The sequence below is a fragment of the Heliangelus exortis genome, chromosome 1, assembly GCF_036169615.1.
Source record: "Heliangelus exortis chromosome 1, bHelExo1.hap1, whole genome shotgun sequence".
Classification (NCBI taxonomy): domain Eukaryota; kingdom Metazoa; phylum Chordata; class Aves; order Apodiformes; family Trochilidae; genus Heliangelus; species Heliangelus exortis.
This window is the reverse complement of record NC_092422.1, coordinates 141,823,113-141,843,440: the sequence shown is the minus strand read 5'-3', so window position 1 is coordinate 141,843,440 and position 20,328 is coordinate 141,823,113. Positions and strand designations below refer to the sequence as shown.

The following is a 20,328-nucleotide window of genomic DNA, read 5'->3' as shown; positions in this document are numbered from 1 at the left end:
AGAAGTATGCATGGCTTTATTTTATCTCCTGTGCTTCAAGTCTATGCAGTTTCTGAAATACTGTGTAGATTTGGTCTGTGGTATTTCATGTGGCATGTGAAAATCTGCATTGCATTCTTATGTTTTATGAAATCCATATGAAGTAATTTAGAACTTTTTTGAATGTTCAGGTTTATGTAAGAGACTTTTTAAAAATAACATTAGGCATACTGAACACTCCAAATTGTAAATATCAGTGAAGCCCAGTGAACAGGTCTGCATAGTCATGGCCACTTTGGACATAATTTTAGTAGGTCTAGAGAAGCCAGATCATCTTGGTTTGTGATAGGAGATTGAACCAATGATAATTGTTTAGGACTAATAAAATAGAACTTGCTCTGAATTTTAAGACTTTAATTTCTTAATATTTTTAAAGTCTTTTTTTTGAGTATTACATCACTAAGATCCTCTTGAGATGGAATACTTTTAGGACTGCTTTCTAGCTTAACACTAGCTTTAGATATCAGCAGCATTTCAGTGGAGTTAAAATTAACAGTTGCCTATTGCATAGTTCATTGTGTAGTGATACTTGAAGAAAATTATGGACAAAGTAACATTTAAGAAAGTTTTATTAGACTAGATTATTTTCTTTTGCATGTTGAAGGCTGTATTTACTTGTATTTCTAACCTAATTTCTGTTACTAAAAAAACCCAGGCATTTCTTTTAAGGGTACATTTCATGTATTCTTTCTTCCTGTATGATTAGATGTGGAAAAAATATGGGATAATTACAATATTAAAACTGAAGGACAGTAGAGAAGTTAATAATGTTTTGTTTAATCTAATTTAATTCAGCTTTAATTTCCTTTAATTAATTAAAGGAATTAATAAATTAAAAAATCCTTTAATTAATTTTAATTAATTAAAAATTAATTAATTAATTTTCCTAATTTAATTTCCTTTAGCTACAATAAAAAGTTTAGAAAGTTACTTTTGAGAAAAGTAAGAAGGAAGCATGGACTTCCATTAGTTGCAATGAAATGATGCAATTTATACATCAAGAAAAAGGAAAATAAAATTTGTCATGCAAACCTTACTGCTTACTTTCTATGTTTAAAACAATCTTGTTATTTGCTTTTGTTCATTTTAGCACATTATGTTTTGTTTCTGTCTATTAATATATGGTTTATGGCATGAAAGAGAATGAAGATCAGCCAAAGCAGGGGTTGTGCCTAATGCCACTCCTGATTTTCAGTCACATGTTTCAGCTTGTGTTCCTTTCATTAGAGAATGTAAATGCTTGTGTAGGTGGGTTTTGAGATGGATTGAGGTATCTCTTGATTTTTCCTTCTAAATTCCTTCACTGATTTCCCAGTCCAGCTCACAGTGAACGAGAGAGATGTGACACAAAGGCAAAAATAAATAGCTAATATCAGTATTGCCTTTTTCACCTTAAACTAGGCATTAAACTATGATGTCAGTAAAGCAGGATCTTGAAATGTGATAGAACATGTTTTGAAAATGAATATTTGAAGACAAGAAAACATGCTAAGCTTGGGTTTTACAAACCATTTCATGCCAATTATTTCCTGGTAGTAAATACATACGTAACTTGACATATAGGAAATTCTCAGATCTTGGGATTTGAGAATTGAATTATTTTCTTTCTATTAAAATAGTAATTTAAATTATTGCAAATCCATGAATGCAAACACAATTTATAGTTTAATTTAGTTAAGTTGATAAATTATTACAAATTAAATACATGGATTGAGAGACATGTCAAGTAGTGCAGCATTTCTGTGCTGAGAATTCAGTGCACAAATAATTATGGGAGAGTTTGTCTTTGTTTGCCGTATAAAATCTGTGTTTTGGAAAACTGTAGTCTTCTAAATTTCACACTTAGAAATAAAAGAATAAAAAGAAGCTTTTTTTACACTTACATGCTCTGTTCATTTGACAACTAATTCCTTACTCTTTTTACATGAGATTTCTACACAGCTGGAAGGGAAATAATGAAAATGTTGTAAATTAAGAGCAGAATTCAAGAGCAGTCATAGCATCTGGTACTATTTTCAAGTAATGAGAAAAAGAAACCCTTCAAATTACTGACATCTTCTTTAAACTGGGTTTGTTTTAAGGCCAAGTTTTCTATCACCTACTTTTGTTATTCTCATCTTTGAAGTAGTAATATGCAGTCATAAATCTGTCTTAGGTAACAGTTCTTGTTTTAGAATTTCAGGCCCAACATAAAAAGATTGATTTTTTTTTTTTTTTTTCTTTTAGAGGCTTTACTTGTGACTTAGACAATATTTTTGGTACTTTGTGGATAGTCATGAGAGAATTTTTCAACTGAATGTTTTCCACTGTATCCTTTCCATAGCATTGGGATGTGTTCAAGAATGTTACTGAAGTTTTTATCTTGGTTCCTGCACTTCTTGGTCTCAAAGGAAATTTGGAAATGACCTTGGCATCCCGGCTGTCAACTGCTGTAAGTAACTTTTTCTTCCCCTTGACTCTTCAGATACGTTGTAAATATTTCAAAAGGAAAAAAAGAATCTTTTGAACACAAGTTACAGCATAATCTGGCTAGAGGCTCTTTAAATATTGGCCAAGTCAAAAAGGTGACCCTCTATATAACCTCCATACATCAAGATTTTATTTTGTTCGTCTTTTCTGAGTCACCACTGGGAACAGATAAAGTAGATTTTTTAGATTTATATATGCATTCTATAAGGTTGATAGATTTCTTTGGCCTTGATGGGGTTTGAAGAGGCTAACAAAATGTATGTGTTTTGAACACATATTTCTGAAAACCACTTACGTGCTGTTATCATTGCCAGACCTTTGTTGATCAAACTGTAAGAAAATTCTTTGCAGCTTTCTGACTAAATACAGTCCTGGAATGGTTTGGGTTTGAAGAGACATCAAAGATCATCTAGTTTCAGCCCCCCTGCTATGGGAAGAGACACCTTTCAAGTCCCATCCAACCTGGCCTTTAACACTTCCAGGAAGGGCACACGCACAATTTACCTATTCCAGAGTCTCATCACCCTCAAAGTACAGAATTTCTTTCTTATATATACTCTAAATCTACCCTTAGATTTAATTATTTTATTCCTTTTTTGTGCTGGGGTTCTGCTTATTTTCTGTGTGTATATTAACACTGTAACAGAGCATAATGATGTTTTTATGTCTTCTTTTATACATATTTGTCGTAGTTCTTTTCTGTGTCTTGGGGGACATTCCAGTCTTTCATTTTTGTAGCCTAAGCAACCCATATTAGCATACAGCTTTTTTGTGACTGTGAGTAGCTGTAATGAACAGAATATTCTAGTAGCATGGCCAAACTTCTTCTGGTGCCTGAACTGGGTATCTCTGTAAGACACTGCTTAATGCAGTGTTTTTCCTTTGTAAGAGAATTTTTTCCATTCTCCAGCAAGGCCCCCACTCTCTGCCTGTTCCAGTTTGAATGAATGTTTCTTGAAATTTTTTGGTCAAAGGTGTATGTAACTCCTGATGAGGCCTTACTATACCTTTGTAGAAAAGCATTTCCCTCTTCCTGTTGAAAATTGCTCTTCAAACTTTCTAGGTTTATATGTGCTTACTTTCCTGACAGTGTCAGATTTAGACCTCACAGTCACTTTGTGAGCCATTACTGTGTCCCCGTATTTGTCCTTTTGCATTATTTCCAGCTGTCACTCCCATCTTCTGGCAGAAATATTATTAGTCTATAAGTGTGTGACCTTGCATTTCTACTGTTGAATTAGATTTGGTTTTGTACTGTAATCCTCAAGGTCGTGTAGTTTTTGCACAATATTACAATATGTTGTATTGACAGGAACTTCAAGTGTCCTGTCATTAATAAATTTCCCTGCCACGTTATATTGAGTTATTGCCCAAATGCACACTCTGATGGTCATAGTCTTAGCAGTCTCTGAAGGTTTACTTGTGTCACAGCCACTAATGAAATTGATTGCTTTTGCCCTATATCCATTTTTTCATATGAAAGGATTGACATGGTTTGTTGTGTCTTTGTCAATGGCATCCTTAGCTATTTAGTCTTGTTTTCTGATTGATTTTAAAGCTCTTACTTTATTGGGTATTCCTACTGTTTATTAACTATATTTTGTGTTTAAACTTTACTACCTTTACTGTCAGGTGTGAATACTTATGTCATTTGAAATAGTTTCAGGGATTTCGTTAGTGAAATTGTAAATTCATTGGATATCTTTCACAGGGAGGAGGAAGAGGTTTGTCATGGTTCTGTGGACATTCCCTCCTTTGCCAGTAATGGCTCTAATTTGTTCTTGTTTGTGAAGATCTAGTAAGTAAATGTCTGTATCACATGTGCACAGCACAGTGGAGGTTTAAGAGAACAGTATTGTGCAAAATCAGAACACTAAATCATTCATTATTAATATAATGCTAACAAAATTATGCTTAGGTTTTCTGTGTGAAAAAAAAAAAAAGAAGAAATGACAGCTTTCAAAGAACTTGCCAACTTTCTCCTACGTATCTTTTTCAAATGCAACACGAGTTGCAATGTGCACAGTTCTGTGCACAGGCCCCTGGTTTCTACTGGAAAGGCAAACAAATACACAAGAACTTAGTAATGAATCTAATTGTCATGTAAAAACCAAAAAAACTATGGAAACCCTTTAGGTGTTACGTGTAACTCCTAAAAGGCAACAACTTGGTCTTAGTTGTTGAATATAATTTTAAACTCCAGTACAGTTGCCTTGATTGTTTTGCATCCCCCAGGCTTGGAAAACAAGTGCTGTGTCAAATTGTATCATTCCTTACTGGAGAGCTTAATCAAAAAGCTTGCTATGGGACCTGCAATTTATGTGCCAGTTCCCTCAGAAAGAGGTTATACTGACCTTTGCAGTATTCACATTGATTCAATTGACCCCTACTCTGTGTAGCCATCTGATTTTTTTGTCCTGTCATCCTCATCCTAAGTGAAAACTGAAGGACTGTATTAATTCAGGGCATATCTAAACAGTTGTTTGGAGGCAGTGGTATGATTAGTTTTCCTTTCTCTGACCTACATTTGCAGTAGCTGGCTCCCCCCCAGGTACTGTCTTTACAGTAATTGCTTGACTGTGCCTCTGTGAATAGCTTCACCTTTGATGAGGAAATTTCTAAAATTTCAGAATTGGAACTAATTCATACTCTTCTTGCTCTGTTAGCTTATAATTGCATCTGAATTTGTAAACAGGTCTATGCTCTTGGGCCTGTAAACTAATTAACTACAATCCATTGTAATGATGTAGTCAGCCAAAAAGTAATGTCTTGTTAGAAAGTTTCCATTATCCATATTGTATCTGGTTTCACCTTCATTCATCTTGTTGCCCAAATTTCTATTTTGTCTGATTGTTAGTGGTCACTCACAATTTCCCATCCACTTTAGAACCAGTCATTTCACTAAATATGCCTCAAGATTGTTTGTTTTAATCTACCTCATGGTATAGCTTATACTTCTCTTTGGTGTTAGTGTTAATGTAGACCTTCCCCCTGCTGCAGTGCTGGCAACTGTGTGCAGTGTGCTTATGTCAGCTGCTCATTCAAGTACTGTATTTAAACTGTGTATTGTAGATTCTTCATCTTTGTTCTGAAATTTGAGTCACTCTTCCTGACTGTCTCTGTTCACACTACTGGGGCTCCTTTTTATGAGGGCAGGCTGAGAGAGTTGGGTTTATTCAGCCTGAAGAAGAGGAGGCTCTGGGGGAGACCTTATAGCAGCCTTCCAGTACCTGAAGGGGGCCTACAGGAAAGATGGGGAGGGACTTTTTACATGGGTGTGTAGTGACAGGACAAGGGAGAATGGCTTTAAGCTGGGAGAAGGTAGATTTTAGATTTAGGTTAGACATTAGGAGGAAATTCTTCACTGTGTGGGTGGTGAGACACTGGAACAGGTTGCACAGGGAGGTTGTGGCTGCCTCCCCTCCCTGGAAGTGTTCAAGGCCAGGCTGGATGGGGCTTTGAGCAACCTGGTGTCCCTGCCTTCCAACCCAAACCATTCTATGATTAAATTGCCTTTCTCTCTATTCCTTTTTTCAAGAGGAAGTGAAAAAAACAACCAACCCAACCCCAGCACACCACTTATCCAATCATCCCTGTAAACCTGTGCAGACTCTTGTTTTACTCTGTGTTGTCAGGATGAGACATAAGCAAGACGACTTCATAAACTTTGTGGTTAGGTCAATGTATTCCATAGTATCCCAATAGACTTGGTATTACTTTATAAAAATCTGCAGCAGAAAGGAGTCACCTTGCTCTTTTTCTCTCCTCCCAACCCAAAGAACTTTTGTGTATGGTTACATGGTTGCATGTGGTGGATCAGATAATTTCGTAGAGGTTTAGCCTCTTTTTTTTTCCCTGAAAAAAAGTGTTTTCCATCATACCAGCAAGCAGATTCATGTTGCCATGAACTCACTCATGGAGTCAGTAGATCTGGTTCAAGAAAGAAAATGTGAAATTGTAGCTGATAGTAAAGAAAATAAAAACTATGCCATTTGGCAGCAGCTCACTTGTAGGCTAGATTAAGGAATTTGCAAGTTCACTGTTTTAGCAGGTATTTCTGGATATTCTTCACGAACTTCTTCAAAGGAAAAAAGAATGAACCTCCCCATGACCTGCCATTTTGTTCATTTGGACCATATGTTTAAGAAGGATGCAAAGGAAATTCTTATCTGCCCTTCTGTAAAGATTGCTGTAATATTTAAGTTTAATGCATGTGTGCATGCATCTTTGACTGTAATTTGAACACTGTAAAATATTTGTAGTGTAGATTGAGATAAAGTGCCCTCTTATTTCTATGCTTTTAAGTTAGTGTTTCTTGTAATACTTTGCTCCTCACGAGTCACTCCTGTCACAAAATGGGAGAGAGTGGAAATGAAATGGAGGTAAAACCAGCCAGAAAAAAATTTCAAAAAGGGAAAAAATGCATTAAGACTTTTTGTGTTTTGATAAATATGTTTTCTTAAAAATCAGTATTCTGTGGGGAAAGAAAACCACTAAAAATTATGCTTAACGTGTAAAAAAAATCGTTCAGTTATCTCAAAAAGGAAGTTATGTTAAAAATAGACATGCTGCAGTGGTTTGTGCTGTTTTTCAGATCTTGTCCTCTGACACTAAAAAATTAGTACAAGTAGGAAATACATTATAAACGAGTATGTATGTACTTTTTAATGTCTTAAAATAATTGATCTGCTGTCTTTCCAGTTACTATCTTAGAACTAGATTTACTTCTTTTACAGAATCATAATACTCTAGCTGTGCTGTATAAATAAATAATTGGAATACTGAACAATATTAGATGAGGTTTCTGATTTTACATAAGCACTTGCAGTTTCCCTATGCAGGTAGTTTCGTTGCAACCCAGTAACACACTTGCATGAGAGTGTGTGTGTCCACACCCAGATGTATCTACACATTTTTCTGTTGACTCTTAGAATTTAAGGGCCATAGAAACCAGTTTGGTCTAAAATGTCTGAACACTGATAAGTTTCCCTTCCAGACACTGATCTAATTGCTGGTGGTGCTTGGACATTCCTGGAATGTAAGATGACTGGTACATCTTGCACAGTAAGCTAATATTAAACAAGTTTCTACAGAAACTCCATCAAGTTCAGCTACTTTTGCATAGGTACTGTCAATGTAATTTAAAATCAACAACAAAATATAGCTTGGTTTTAACTTGCTCTTGAAATGCCTGTCTTTTTTTTGTATGAGTTGAATTATTTGTAGGTTTCTGCCTTGTTAGTGTCTTTTCAAGTAATACAATTTTAAATCCAAATGTCTGAAATTATTTTTTTAATTTTTTCAGGTAAATATTGGAAAAATGGATTCTCCCATTGAGAAATGGAACTTAATAATTGGCAATTTGGCTTTAAAACAGGTAAATGTAATGGACTTTCTTGATTAGGTCATGGAAGTTAGTGAGGCTATTTAAAAAGTACATCACAAGCATTGGTAAGTGAAGAGATGGACATTATTAACTTCAGACTAGGTCTTTGACACTGTTTTATACTTAACATGCTATGTTTGCATGAATTTTTATCTTAACAGTATAGTTCTTCTCTAGAACAAATGATCTTACATTTATCAGAAGAAGAGGTGGAGTGTTCTTCGTGACAGTACCAAGGGCATTTCTTTTTTAATTTTTCTGAGAGACAATCAGAGGGTGATCAGAGAAATATTTCAGATGTGTCGAAACTTTTTAAATTTGACCTCTCAAATGTTTTCAGTACTGCATTTGAATTGGATTCAGTGTTTAAAGTATGTGATAGTCATTTCAAATGATAAAAAATATTGTAAATTACTGGTTCATTTGAAGGAAGGAGTGCTTATTCTCCAAAACTATTTCTAATGATTAGGATGTATTTCATATTAATATGATACCATACAACATTCTCAGAAAATCCGTGTTATGTATATGCTGTGACTTCATTGTTTTAAGTGGCTTCAGGCATTTCAGCTTTGGCTCCTAGTAAATCCTCAGCTCTTTTCCCTGGTTTTACATTTGTTATTTTTGAATCTCAGAAATGTTGGTAAAGCCTTTTCTAGTGGCATAAAATTTTTCCTATTGGTCATCCAAGGTTATAATCATCTCTCCACAATGTTTGAGTATGCTCCCTATACACTTTGCATGTAAATGTAGATACAAGGAAAGAAGAACAAGAAAAAAACCTGTAGTCCTTTTTAAGTTTTATCAATTTTAAGATTTGTTCACCTTCTCCAGGTTCAGGCAACAGTAGTTGGTTTTCTGGCAGCAGTGGCAGCAGTTATATTGGGTTGGATTCCAGAGGGCAAATACCGCTTCGATCATTCAGTCCTTCTGTGCTCCAGCAGCGTGGCAACTGCCTTCATAGCTTCTCTTTTACAAGGTAAAAATATAATATATATAAATATAACTTTTTACAGTTATTTAGTTTTCTGTAGATGCTGAATGTATATTATGTTGCTTTTTCCTAACAATTTAAATCCAATAAGGTAATACATCCAAAGCACAGCTGAGGATAGGGCGACCTTTTGCAGTTTGCACATTTAATATCAGACAAATAGGCCTGCATATTTCATTCCTCTTCTGTCATTTTCTTTGAAGAAGTTTGATTTGTGTGACCTCCTGAGCATATCTAAAACAAAAAGTATGTTGTTTAGATTTTACCTAATATGATGAAGAACTTTTCTCCTCTGCTTTCTATATTTGTTATTGTACAAAATACATTTTTAGTACTAAACAGGTAGAACCTATTTCTAATTAAGCTCAAGTGAGCTCAGATGTTAGCTCAGATGAATCCAAATTTCCTGGTTGCCAATGTTGCTTCTTTGTTAGTTTGTGCTCTGCTTTGTATCTGAAATGAACAAATTGGCTCATTATGTGATGGGTTTGTGCCAAGTTCAAGTCCCATTCTATGAAGAGTGCCAATGTCTGTCTGGAACCATGTGGCATGGTGAATTTAATCTTCTTTTCCCAATTGTCAGGAAACAATTAACCATAAAAAAACATAGTTAATAGATATGAGGAGGAGAAAAAGTTCCTCTAATTGTGACATTTTCTTAATGAAAAAACATAATCAGCAGTCTTAATAACAGCAAGTCAAGTAAAATGTTTAACTCCATTTTTCTTTTTTCCTTTTTTTTTTTTAATTAATTTGATATGCTTGCTTATGTGAAAATTATGAAATTGCTAAAACTTTGCATGAAATTAAGAGCACGCGCCCTTTTTTTTTTTTTTTGTGACTACAAAGCCATTGAGTTTGGTCACGCGCAGAATTAAGAGCAGCAAGAGAACTGGGGAACATGAATGCAAATTTTTCAGTTCTGTTGTATAATTTTGATGTGAAGAGAAACTTTTTTTTGTTTGTTTTCTGGTGATGAGCCAGCACAGGAAATTACTCTCCAAGCCTCATCTTCCAGTCCTACAGGATCACTTCATTTCTCTCTTAAAAGAGCTTAATGGAGTGTAATTCTTTAGGCAATGTCTCTGAAACTGAGCTCCTAATGTAGCCTGCAACACATAATATTGCTAAAACACATAAAAATTATATTACTGATTTTACAAAAATTCTTCAGCATAACATAACGGATTGTGTACAGAGTTGAAGCTCTTATGTGTGTTAGATCATTAGAGGAAAATTAATGAAGCTGTGCCAAAGAAGAGTGTTGATAACAATGTGAATTTTTTTTTAGTAAACACTTTCATTGTGCAGGGAAATGCCTCCTAAAAAGTTAGTGTTGCTGTCTGGAGGAAAAAAAATAGAAAACAACATCTTCAGTTTAAAATGTTTTAACTGTATAGCAAGCAGCATTTTTATGTATTGTCTAGTTTTTAATTTATGATGTATCTTCACTTTTGGTGCTATGTCCATGACTGGAAATCATGCACAGTATCAGATGCCAGCATATTTAATTTTATGTTGTTCTCAGCCTAGTGTAATTTAAATTTCAGTCAGCTAAAGTTAATAAAGTGTAGAAATAATACGCTGCATATATTTATTTTCTTCAGGAAATGGCTGATTTTCGATTTCAATAGTGTTAATTCTAATCATAAGCAAAACAGTTAATTGTACAGATGGTTCTTGATTTTTGTGTGTGAGTGCATACTGTATTTTATAAATATATAACCTTATTTTTAAAAATGGCTAAACTTAAAGACATTAGTCAGGCAGTAAGAACCATTACCTTGGGAGAAAAGCATTTTCTTATTATTTATCAAGTTTGAAAGTGCCATTATCTTGAAATTTTCTGTGGAGCTACAACAGTAGGCATGGTTACTGTACTCTCTTCTTTGTTGATTCTAGGAATAATAATGGTTGGAGTTATTGTTGGGTCAAAGAAGACTGGTATTAATCCTGACAATGTTGCCACTCCTATAGCAGCAAGTTTTGGAGATCTTATTACTCTTGCCATACTAGCATGGATAAGTCAGGGTCTTTATACTTGCCTTGGTAAGTATGTTTCTAAGGGTATTTGTGTTTATCTCCCTAGGAGCCTCTTTTGGGTTAGGAGGGTGGGGAGAAGGCAGGGAGGGAGAGGTTTAGAAAAACTTATTTTTAGTTTGACTTACTTTTTTTTGGCCAATATTTATACTGTTGAATGATAAATCTTGGGTTGCAGCATTATACCCTGATCTTTTTTCAGATTATAAAAGTCACTAACCACAATCTTGGCACAAGCTACTAATATATGAAAGGCTCTGACAGTGTCACAGTCAATCTACATGTGAATTAGAAAGTGTAGTTGGAAAATTTGCTCTGCTTTCTTGGGGAGGGACAGAAGCTGTCTTCATCCAAGTTTTCTTCTAAATCTTAATTCCCAGAGCCCTCTTGAAGTGTTCTCTTCCCTTGCACTAAGGGAAAGGAGTTGAATTGACTATCTTGATCTGCTGCTGGGAGTTCTGCTTTGAGCATTTTTTTTCTCTTTTTGCCAGGGTGTGGTTTAAAAAACCTTCAAATATATCTTGAGCTGCAGCAATGGCCAGAAATCAATATAACAGTAATTTAAGTACTTTGAGTAACAATAGCAAGTTTACACCACATACATTCAAAGAAGGGAAGCATCATTTTAAATAGATTTGTACTTTGCAATTGCTAAGACTTTTAAATCATTTATGCAAAGACTGCTGTGAGTTTCCTTTTGATTCCTTCCCAGCTCCTAGTTCAGTACCTTCTTGTTTCCTCATCTTCCCTGCCTTCCAATCCCAGCTTCCTCAGTTTGCTATCCCTTGTGTCCTTCCGTGTGATGATTCCATGACTCCTTCCTCTTCCCTGCACCTGTGCTTGATTTCACCAGTGTTTCCTTCTGCTTTTCAGTAACCAAAGTACCCACTTCCAACTTCTCCAAATAACTCCCTGCTTTCTTCAATTTTCTTTGTTTCATTTTGTCTTCTAAATTTGGTGACTACATCTCAACCACAGATCTACTAATTTAGCTACAGCTTTCTTCAGCACAGCAATTCTGCCATGAAAGATGAAAAAATGTAAAACTGCTCTGAACAGTAGGCAGTAAAAGAGAAGCCTTTGCTCATCACTGTCTGCAGAGGGCCCAGATCTAATCCTCCTTTATGTATGAATTCTGGCTTCTTGACAGTTTTTTTACTATTTGCTCATCTTCTCACTAACAACTATGAACAGGTGAATAACACACAAGCAGCTCAAAACTATTTTTCAAATTAATTACTTTTTTTTTCCCATCTGCAGTTCTTCTCTTCTACTAGCTATTCACATGTTTCTATAGTCCCATTTTTTTGATTTTGATTTTTTTTAGGACCTGTACTGTCTAAATCCTACTCTCTTTAAAGAGCAGAATACTGAATTATCACACCATCACTATCATGTCTGATAAAAATGAATTTGTCAATAATTACTATTATTAGAAGCATACTCAGATAGTATCTGATGTAATGAAGTACTTGATTATAAACAAAGGAGGTGTGAGCCTGGAAAATTAGAAGCAGGAAATAGAAAAATCAGTCTTTCTTTTCCTGTCTCTTCATTTTCCCCATAAATAAAAACTGTGAAAATATTTTCTCACAGGAGAATGTTCAGAAAAATATTTAAAATTAAATTATTGCTGCAACTGATTCCCTCCATAGAAACTATTAAAAATGTACTGTGTTTTAAAAGCCATAATTTGTAGATAATTATAGCTTAGTATACCACAGGTCAAATTTTGTGTTAATTTACACAAAATTTGTGTTCAATTTACCAGACATGTTGATATTGTGACATATATTCTTTACATCTATGCTCCTTCTCCAGGCCTTTCAATGTAAAAATTTGAGCTGTTCTCTGTAGGTATTACAACATTAGTCAGAAAATGTATCTAATAAGACTCAAGCTACCTTGGTGTCACTTGCCATTTTGCTTACTAGTTTTCAACTGATTATTTCATATTTTCAGTATCTTTTTTTTCATATTTAGAAAGTGTTGATGTGATGTCAGTTTAAATGTGTCAGTGTGTAACACAGCCTTTTAAAACGTTTTCTGCATTTTGTTAAAACTTAAACTGTATTATTTAACAACCATATATAATATGGTATAATTATATTATACACCAACAACTTATTTCTCAAATACTTTCTTTAGATACTTCTTTTAAGGAACTTTGTAGACTTACAATGAAAAGAAAAACCTTTTCCTTCCTTTATCCTGATGAGAAGGCCAGAGAGGAAGTTTCTGTTCTCATTAAGTTTGGTGTCTCTACTTAGCGCTATGACTAAAAAATTAGAATAAAAAATTTTAAAAATCAAGGATAAAAGTCAGAATTTATTTCCTTAGAGAATGTTTATGTAGATTTATTGCTTTGGCCAAAAGTCTTACTAGACTGGAACATTGGGTTATTCTGCTTAAAATAGATTTTAGGTTCCAAAATTAGCATGTTTGATGGAATTCAGTTCAAAATTAGAGTTCATGCCAGTCAATGAAGTGCCAGGGAAGCTGGCATACCAGGTAGATGGAAAGGAGCTGGCTAGGAGAGGGTTAGCTGGGGTTATTGGCATATAGTAGCTATCTGGGTAGTTGTGGGGTGGGAAGAGTTTGCCAAACCTGGGTTAACACTGAGATTAGATTTGGAATTAAGGTTATGATTCAAATCTGTTCCCGTCAAGACTGTGTCCAATTTAAAGTCCTTAATGTTAGACTTCAGGCTGGAAATGTTAACTAGTTAGTTAACTAGTAAGTATTTCAGTTAAAGTTTGTTAGAAACTTATGCCCTGAAGGTTAAAAATAATTTTGTTTTTTTTAAATTTTGCATTGTAAACTACACTGTAATAGTTATACCAGGGATTTTTAGTTTGTTTCCTAAATCTTGCCTACTAATACTAGCTTATTATGTATTTGCATTGTAATGCTCTCCATATAATTGCTTAAGTTGAAACCATGTGATTCAAAGACAGTAAACCATTATTATTGAGTCTTACTGTTTTTAAACAGCTTCCTCTGCTTCTTGACATTTGTTTTAAATCGTGTCCAGAGGCAAAACTTAATTACATGTACTGGTATTTTAGTAGTAGCTGGATTTTAATAGTAGCTACATTTGTCATTTGTAGATTAACAACATATATTATTCTGTGACTGTATCTAATACTCCTTCCTCTGCTTTATATGTTACAATGTTTCTTTTTAAAAAATGAGTAATAAATTACTGCTAATATTTCAGTTTCTCCTAAAACATGCTTTAAAAAAAAATCTGAAACAAATAAACAAAACCCACTCCATAAGCTGGGGAAAGAAACCTGGAATTCTTTCTTCCTTTCACACATTTCCAGAAATTAATGTATCTAGTTACAGATGGCCTAAGGTATCACAGGGCAATAAACAAAGAAATGGGGCCCAGTTAGAACTGATCATTTTGCTACCTTTACAGCTGTAATGGCCACTCAGATTTTCGTCAGCCACTGCAGCTGAAAACCAGATCCCACACGTGTAGGATGGGAAGAATTAGTGCTTTCAAGTAGTCATCTAAGAGTTAATCACAAATTTCTTTCCATATGGTCTTCTGGGTGATAAATATATTTATCTAGTTACTGCTAAAAAGGCTGCTTCTGCACTTTTTTTTTTCAGATGTCTTTATATTTCTTTCTCTTAGGAAACAGAGTCCTTCTAAAGTAAGAACATACCATAAAATAATTGGAAAGGTCTGATTTCCAAGATGCATGTATTTGAATTATGAAGTAGGAACAAGAAATAAAAACACGGAGTAGCTTCAGCTCAGGAGTGGTACAGAAAGTTGCAAATGGCAGGGAAGAAGCACTCAGAAAATGATTGGGCAACAGGGTAAAAAGAAAAAATCTAAAACTTTTTTACAAAATGTATGATTGGGATGTGGAACTTACTGCCATGATGTATTAAGAGGACCAAAGGGATTTTAGAAAAATTTGGATAAATCAGAGAAGGTTCCACTGAGGAGTACTGAACAGAAAGTTGCAGACAGAAACTTGAGTGATGAAATCGCTGAGGCAAACAGTAGCAGAAGCTTGGCAGAGCCCACTGAAAGAAAGAACCATCACTCTACACTTGTTTTATTTTCTTCTTTCCATAAGCCTGAATTGAATTGCTGGCCACAGTCAAACACAGGATGCTGGAGCAGATCATGAGACCTTTGGTCTCACATAGCGCAGATGTTCTTACGGTTTTGGTTGAATCCCTGCTTTTTAAAAGGTAGAATAACAAACACAGTGGAAACAATATAAAGAAACCCAGTGTACAGGTTAGAAATTAAGAAGGTGGGATTCACCTCTGAACTGTATTCTGGATTAACTGTTGTCTCCAATGATTTATTATCCTAACTACTCAACTCTACTGAAACAAAAGTGTAACTTTCTATCCCCTTTCCGCAGGGGAAGGATTGTTTTCATACAACAAAACCAGAAGGTAGAAATTATGTACAAGCTGTCTGCTTGTCTGTAACAGAGCTGTACACCTGTGCTCGTTTTGAAGGGATGCTCTATAGGAATACCCAGAAGAGGCAGGAGAAAAGGCAACAGCATAGGGCCAAATGAAATGAAACATACTGTTTGGTCACCAGGATTTGTATAATTTCATAAAAGTTCATCTCAGTGCTTTAAAAATAATAGATCTATCAAACATGGGGATGTAAGCGCGAAAAGGTTGACAGTTCTTTCTGCCTCACCAACTTCAGAAGAGCTGCATCTGTGACTCGTTACATGGCTGGGAGAGCACTAGAGGGCTCCCTGGGACCATCGATGGCTCCGGTTCCTCCATCAGAACAAAAGCGTTAAGAAAAAAGTTCTGCGCTTGGTTCCCAAGAGCTGGACTGGAGCTGAGTAATCTCACAGGTTCTGTAGTTAACTGGCATCTATCTTTGCTCATTTTTGTGGCAGGTTCTGTAATATAATTCGAAACTATTAATTACTTCTATAGTTCTGTTTTGAATTCAACTTACTAGGCTGGCAGTAGAATTTGAAGTTCTGGTAGGGAGCTGCTGCCTTGCCCTGATTGTTACATTTTCTTTGCCTTAAAAAACCTGGGCAGGGGGAATTTGAGTTGTCTGGTTTAAAACTTATAAACAGATTAATACGTATGCCTTCCTCCCTCCTTGCTTATCAACATGAAGGTGATTGGTAGCCTATTTATTTGCTTAATGATATTTTCCTGTGGCGCTTTAGAACAGAATCCCACTAAAGTGTAAGTAGATTTTTGTGGCAAAAGGTTTTTTTTTAAAAAGAGTTAAGCTCTTCCTGTGTCTTGTGCTTGGAGATCTTCCACTCCTCAGGGCCCCTCCTGGCTCTTCTTTTCCATAAGAAACATATGACAGTGGGGTAGCTTTTATAATCCAGTTTATGTTCAACTCAGTTTAAAGAACTACTCTGTAAGTTCTCTCTGTCCTTTTCTCCTTGGTGAAATGAAAGCATTTATACATACTCAGATGTTGAACAATAAGGTCCCCAAAAAACTGACTCCTCTCACTTACTGTTGACTCAGAGGAGCAAAGCTAAGTCCCTGCCAACTAGTCTTGAAAGTCATATCTTAGTGTGTAAAAAAGAAAAAAAAAATCTGGTTGCATATTTTTTCATGTCATTGTCTTTTATATCATTATGCACTTTGGTTTTATTGAGATGAAGCACATGCTTAGCCTCTTGTAAGTTCATCAAATTTTGCTTCGTATGCTGTAAAAGTGGCAGCTTGTGCCACTTTATGGATGCATATTTCTTTTTTTCCCCTGTAGCTGCTGTTAACGACTGTAAAATATGTTGAATTCAATTAGCAAAAGGTTTGATAATCAGCCATGGATTAGTCTTGTATTCTAAGATTTGTAAAGCTACCCTTGGCTACTTGATGGCTTCTGAAATGTAAATTGTATTTATTTTGGTTATAATTCATGGATCTTACACTAATGAGACTGTCTTCTCATTTTTAAATAATTTTTAATTTTAAACTTCTTACAAAACATTTCTATGACAAGGTGACACGTGCATGTATATTTTATATTTTACATGCTTAATGTAGTTATTATTATTAAGTTACTGATTAAATAATTCTTGGTTAGTATTCATTGTTCATTTGCTGGACAGATTTCAATTTTATCTAAGTGCACCTTTTTTTTTTTCTTCCCTACTTCACTTATTTTTAGTATTCTTTGTAATTCTTGGACTAACCTTCCAAGGTTGGAGACTGTTGCAGATAGTTAAATACTCTCCCTGTTCTCATGAATGCTTTCTAACAAGTTCTTCAGTTGTTAGTGGAATTAAAAAAGAAATTTATTGTGAAAGGTGTGATTTTTTTGAACTTGATTTTCTTGTGTTGGTAGAAGTCCTGTAGGAAAAGTACAGTGGGCTTATCATTGTTGTACAAGTGAAAGAATTTTTTAAATTAGTGATTAATTAGGGTAATGCTCACCATTGCATCTATATTTTGCAGTTCCATGTCTGCAACAGAGGCTACTTAATTACCAGCAGACTTCACTTTTTAATAAAACTAGAAACCTCTCCAAAAATGTGACAAAGTCTTGGAACTTATTTTGTGTCTTTTTATATTTTACTAAATGTACAACAGTAGAGCTATTCTCTCATCTGGACCTTTAAGTACATGCTAATGCCTCACCTTCTTTCCATATTAGAGGAGAAGACAAAGAGGGGAGAAAGCAGAAGTAGCAGGGATACAGTACGATGTCTTTCTTGGGGGGAAAAAGACAAGAGAGATGTTTCAAAATTTTAAATAAGTAGCTGTAGAATGAATGATGTCTTTCCACATGACAAATTTTAGTGCACACGGGGATCTATCTTCATTGCAAGTTGGGGGAAAGGTGTGTTTATCTGGGCAGTAAGTAGTTCAAGAACTTTACATCAGTACATTTTTTGTCTTTTTATTAAGTTTGATAAAACAGAACTATAGTTATCAAATAAGGAAATCATATGTTGTGTGTACTTTTTTGAATAAGAACTCTTTACATTAGGCTCAACTCTGAGTTCACAGGAAGAGGAGAAAGGAAGAAGAGATACCACAAAGAAAGGAGATAATATCCTGCAGAATGGGTAGATAAGGAAAAGAAAGCATTACTTCTCTTCCAGGCTTTGTCTCATTCTCACTCTAAAATCTTTCTGTTAGCCCAGTGAAAGGTATCTTGCTATCTACTCTTCTAGCTTTGCTGCAGAGGTTGTTACCAGTCCATGCAGAAGGATAATAACTTCTATAAACACTACAAAATTCTTCAGCAGTTTAGACAGATTACATTGAATACATGACCACATTTCTCATAAAACAAGATACCTGAAAGTGGGATGTTTGCATAGTTGAAAGGTGTGTGTATATATATATACTTGCCATCAGGATAAATTTTCCATTATTTACCTCACTTTAGGAAGTCTTGGATCACTGTAATAGTTCCTGTGGATGGGCTTATAAAAACAAGTCATCTGGAAAAAACAAAAAAAAGTTATTTCTGTGGAAGCAGCCATTTGCTTTAGTAGCTCAGCTTTATGATGGTACTTGCTGATGTTTGCAGTTGTGTTCCCATGAAATATGATGCAATTCTGATGGATAGGTGCAAGCAGCATAATTGTGGCTGTGTGTTTTCAGACTCACACTGTTTATAAAACAACTGAGCTACTGATACCTACTGATATGTCTCAATATTACACACTGTGCTTGCATCATTTCAGTTATGCTGTTTCTGGGAAGACTACCATAATAGCTGTGCTTTGGAAACAAGGGGGCATACATATGTTATGAATTTGTGTGTAAACAAAATGCATTTTCAATATATTATATTTCTTTTTTTAAGTAGATGTGTTACAAAATAGTATTTTATATTGCAGATCAGTCTTGCATTTCTACCATAAAGAATCACATAAAAATTGCCCTCAAAATTCCTGCTTTGCACAGATAGTTTTGTCTGAAAGGAGATGGGAGACTAACAGCAGATGTTAACCATTTTATTTAGTGCAATAGTTGAAAAATTAATAAAGATTAATAAAGATTATTAAAATTCCTCAGTTGCATGATGTAGATTATCGTACGTTTTAGAATTTTAAATTGGGAAAAAACCCACAGGCATGTCTTGAAAGTAAAACAGTTTTGTTTTGTTCTTCTGTATTTTTATTTTAGAGAAATATTACTATGTATCTCCTTTGGTTGGTGCCTTTTTCTTGGCTCTGACTCCCATGGGGATTGTCATAGCTGCCAAACACCCAGCTACCAGAACTGTTCTCCATTCAGGATGGGAGCCTGTTATAACTGCTATGGTTATAAGCAGGTAAGTCTATTTATCTTGCTTCCTCTTGACAGTCATCCTGTGTCTCTGGATATCTTATTTAAGTCTTGATTGTACATTTAAGGAGCTTCTAGAATGTTCAGTGTGAATAAGCTTTAATAGTCCCCAAAAAAAGGGGAAGTTGCAAGGTTAAGTCACAGGTGGGAATGTGTGGGCAAGGCTGTCGCAGCCTCTGGCAGTGACCAAACTGAAGATGCTGTATCAAAGCATTAAGGAAATAATGAGCTACTCATCTCCTCCAGTCAAGACTGCACACAGACCTAAGAGATTATTTAGTCAAATGAAAACCATGACTCCCAGAAGTGGAGTGATTCGCTTGAATTCTATGGTTTTTAATACAATAAGTCAATTTTAATATATAAATAACTATAGTGATGTTTGTCAGCAGTGAGATCGAGGGAGTGGAGGTGGGGGGAAAGATGAATTGAGAAAAAACTTGTGTCTTAAAGATGTTCTAAGACAGATTACTAAATTTTGAAGTACTAATTAATGTAACTGCTTGTCGTCTTCTAAATATTGTACTTTGATTTTCAGTATTGGTGGCCTTATTCTGGACACAACTGTATCTGATCCTAACTTAGTTGGAATAGTTGTTTATACCCCAGTAATTAACGGTAAGACTGACAGAATTGTGTACTCCTGAATATATCAAGTGTTACACAGTGGTTTGAGGAGTCTGTTAGAGTACATTTCATTTATGCTAATTAGTATCTGGTATATTAATTTCAAGTTTTGATTTTGATGCCAGTTTTGCTTAATTGAACACCTGAGGAGTGTTTTCTGATCTTATTTACTGCAATCATTAAAACACATTTTATTAGTATTAGGAATATATATTTTATAAAGTATTAGGAATATGAGAATTAGCAACATAAAGTATACATTAAGAAACTGCAAGTGTAAATATTGTATCAGCATAGTAAACAAATTATCAAATACTATATCAAAAAAGTAGGGCTGAGGAAAATGTAGATTAAATTTTATTTCAAATTATTTTCTTACAAACATCCAAGGACAAATTTTCAGAACAGTAATTTACTGTTTACGTGTCATTATATAGATACAAGAACCAACAGGAATGCTACAGCAAGTAAAGAGATTTCTAGG

General features: G+C 34.8%; 1 protein-coding gene across 1 annotated transcript in view; it reads left to right on the top strand.

Annotated features, from left to right (window-relative positions):
* SLC41A2 (solute carrier family 41 member 2) overlaps window positions 1-20,328 on the top strand; it is a 54,317-nt gene that overhangs the window by 9,675 nt on the left and 24,314 nt on the right. Inside the window, exons 3-8 of the mRNA XM_071728689.1 lie at window positions 2,363-2,470; window positions 7,814-7,885; window positions 8,729-8,873; window positions 10,791-10,937; window positions 19,056-19,203; window positions 19,756-19,835. Of these exons, the coding sequence (XP_071584790.1) occupies window positions 2,363-2,470; window positions 7,814-7,885; window positions 8,729-8,873; window positions 10,791-10,937; window positions 19,056-19,203; window positions 19,756-19,835 (700 nt within the window). The remainder of the gene's footprint in view (window positions 1-2,362; window positions 2,471-7,813; window positions 7,886-8,728; window positions 8,874-10,790; window positions 10,938-19,055; window positions 19,204-19,755; window positions 19,836-20,328) is intronic.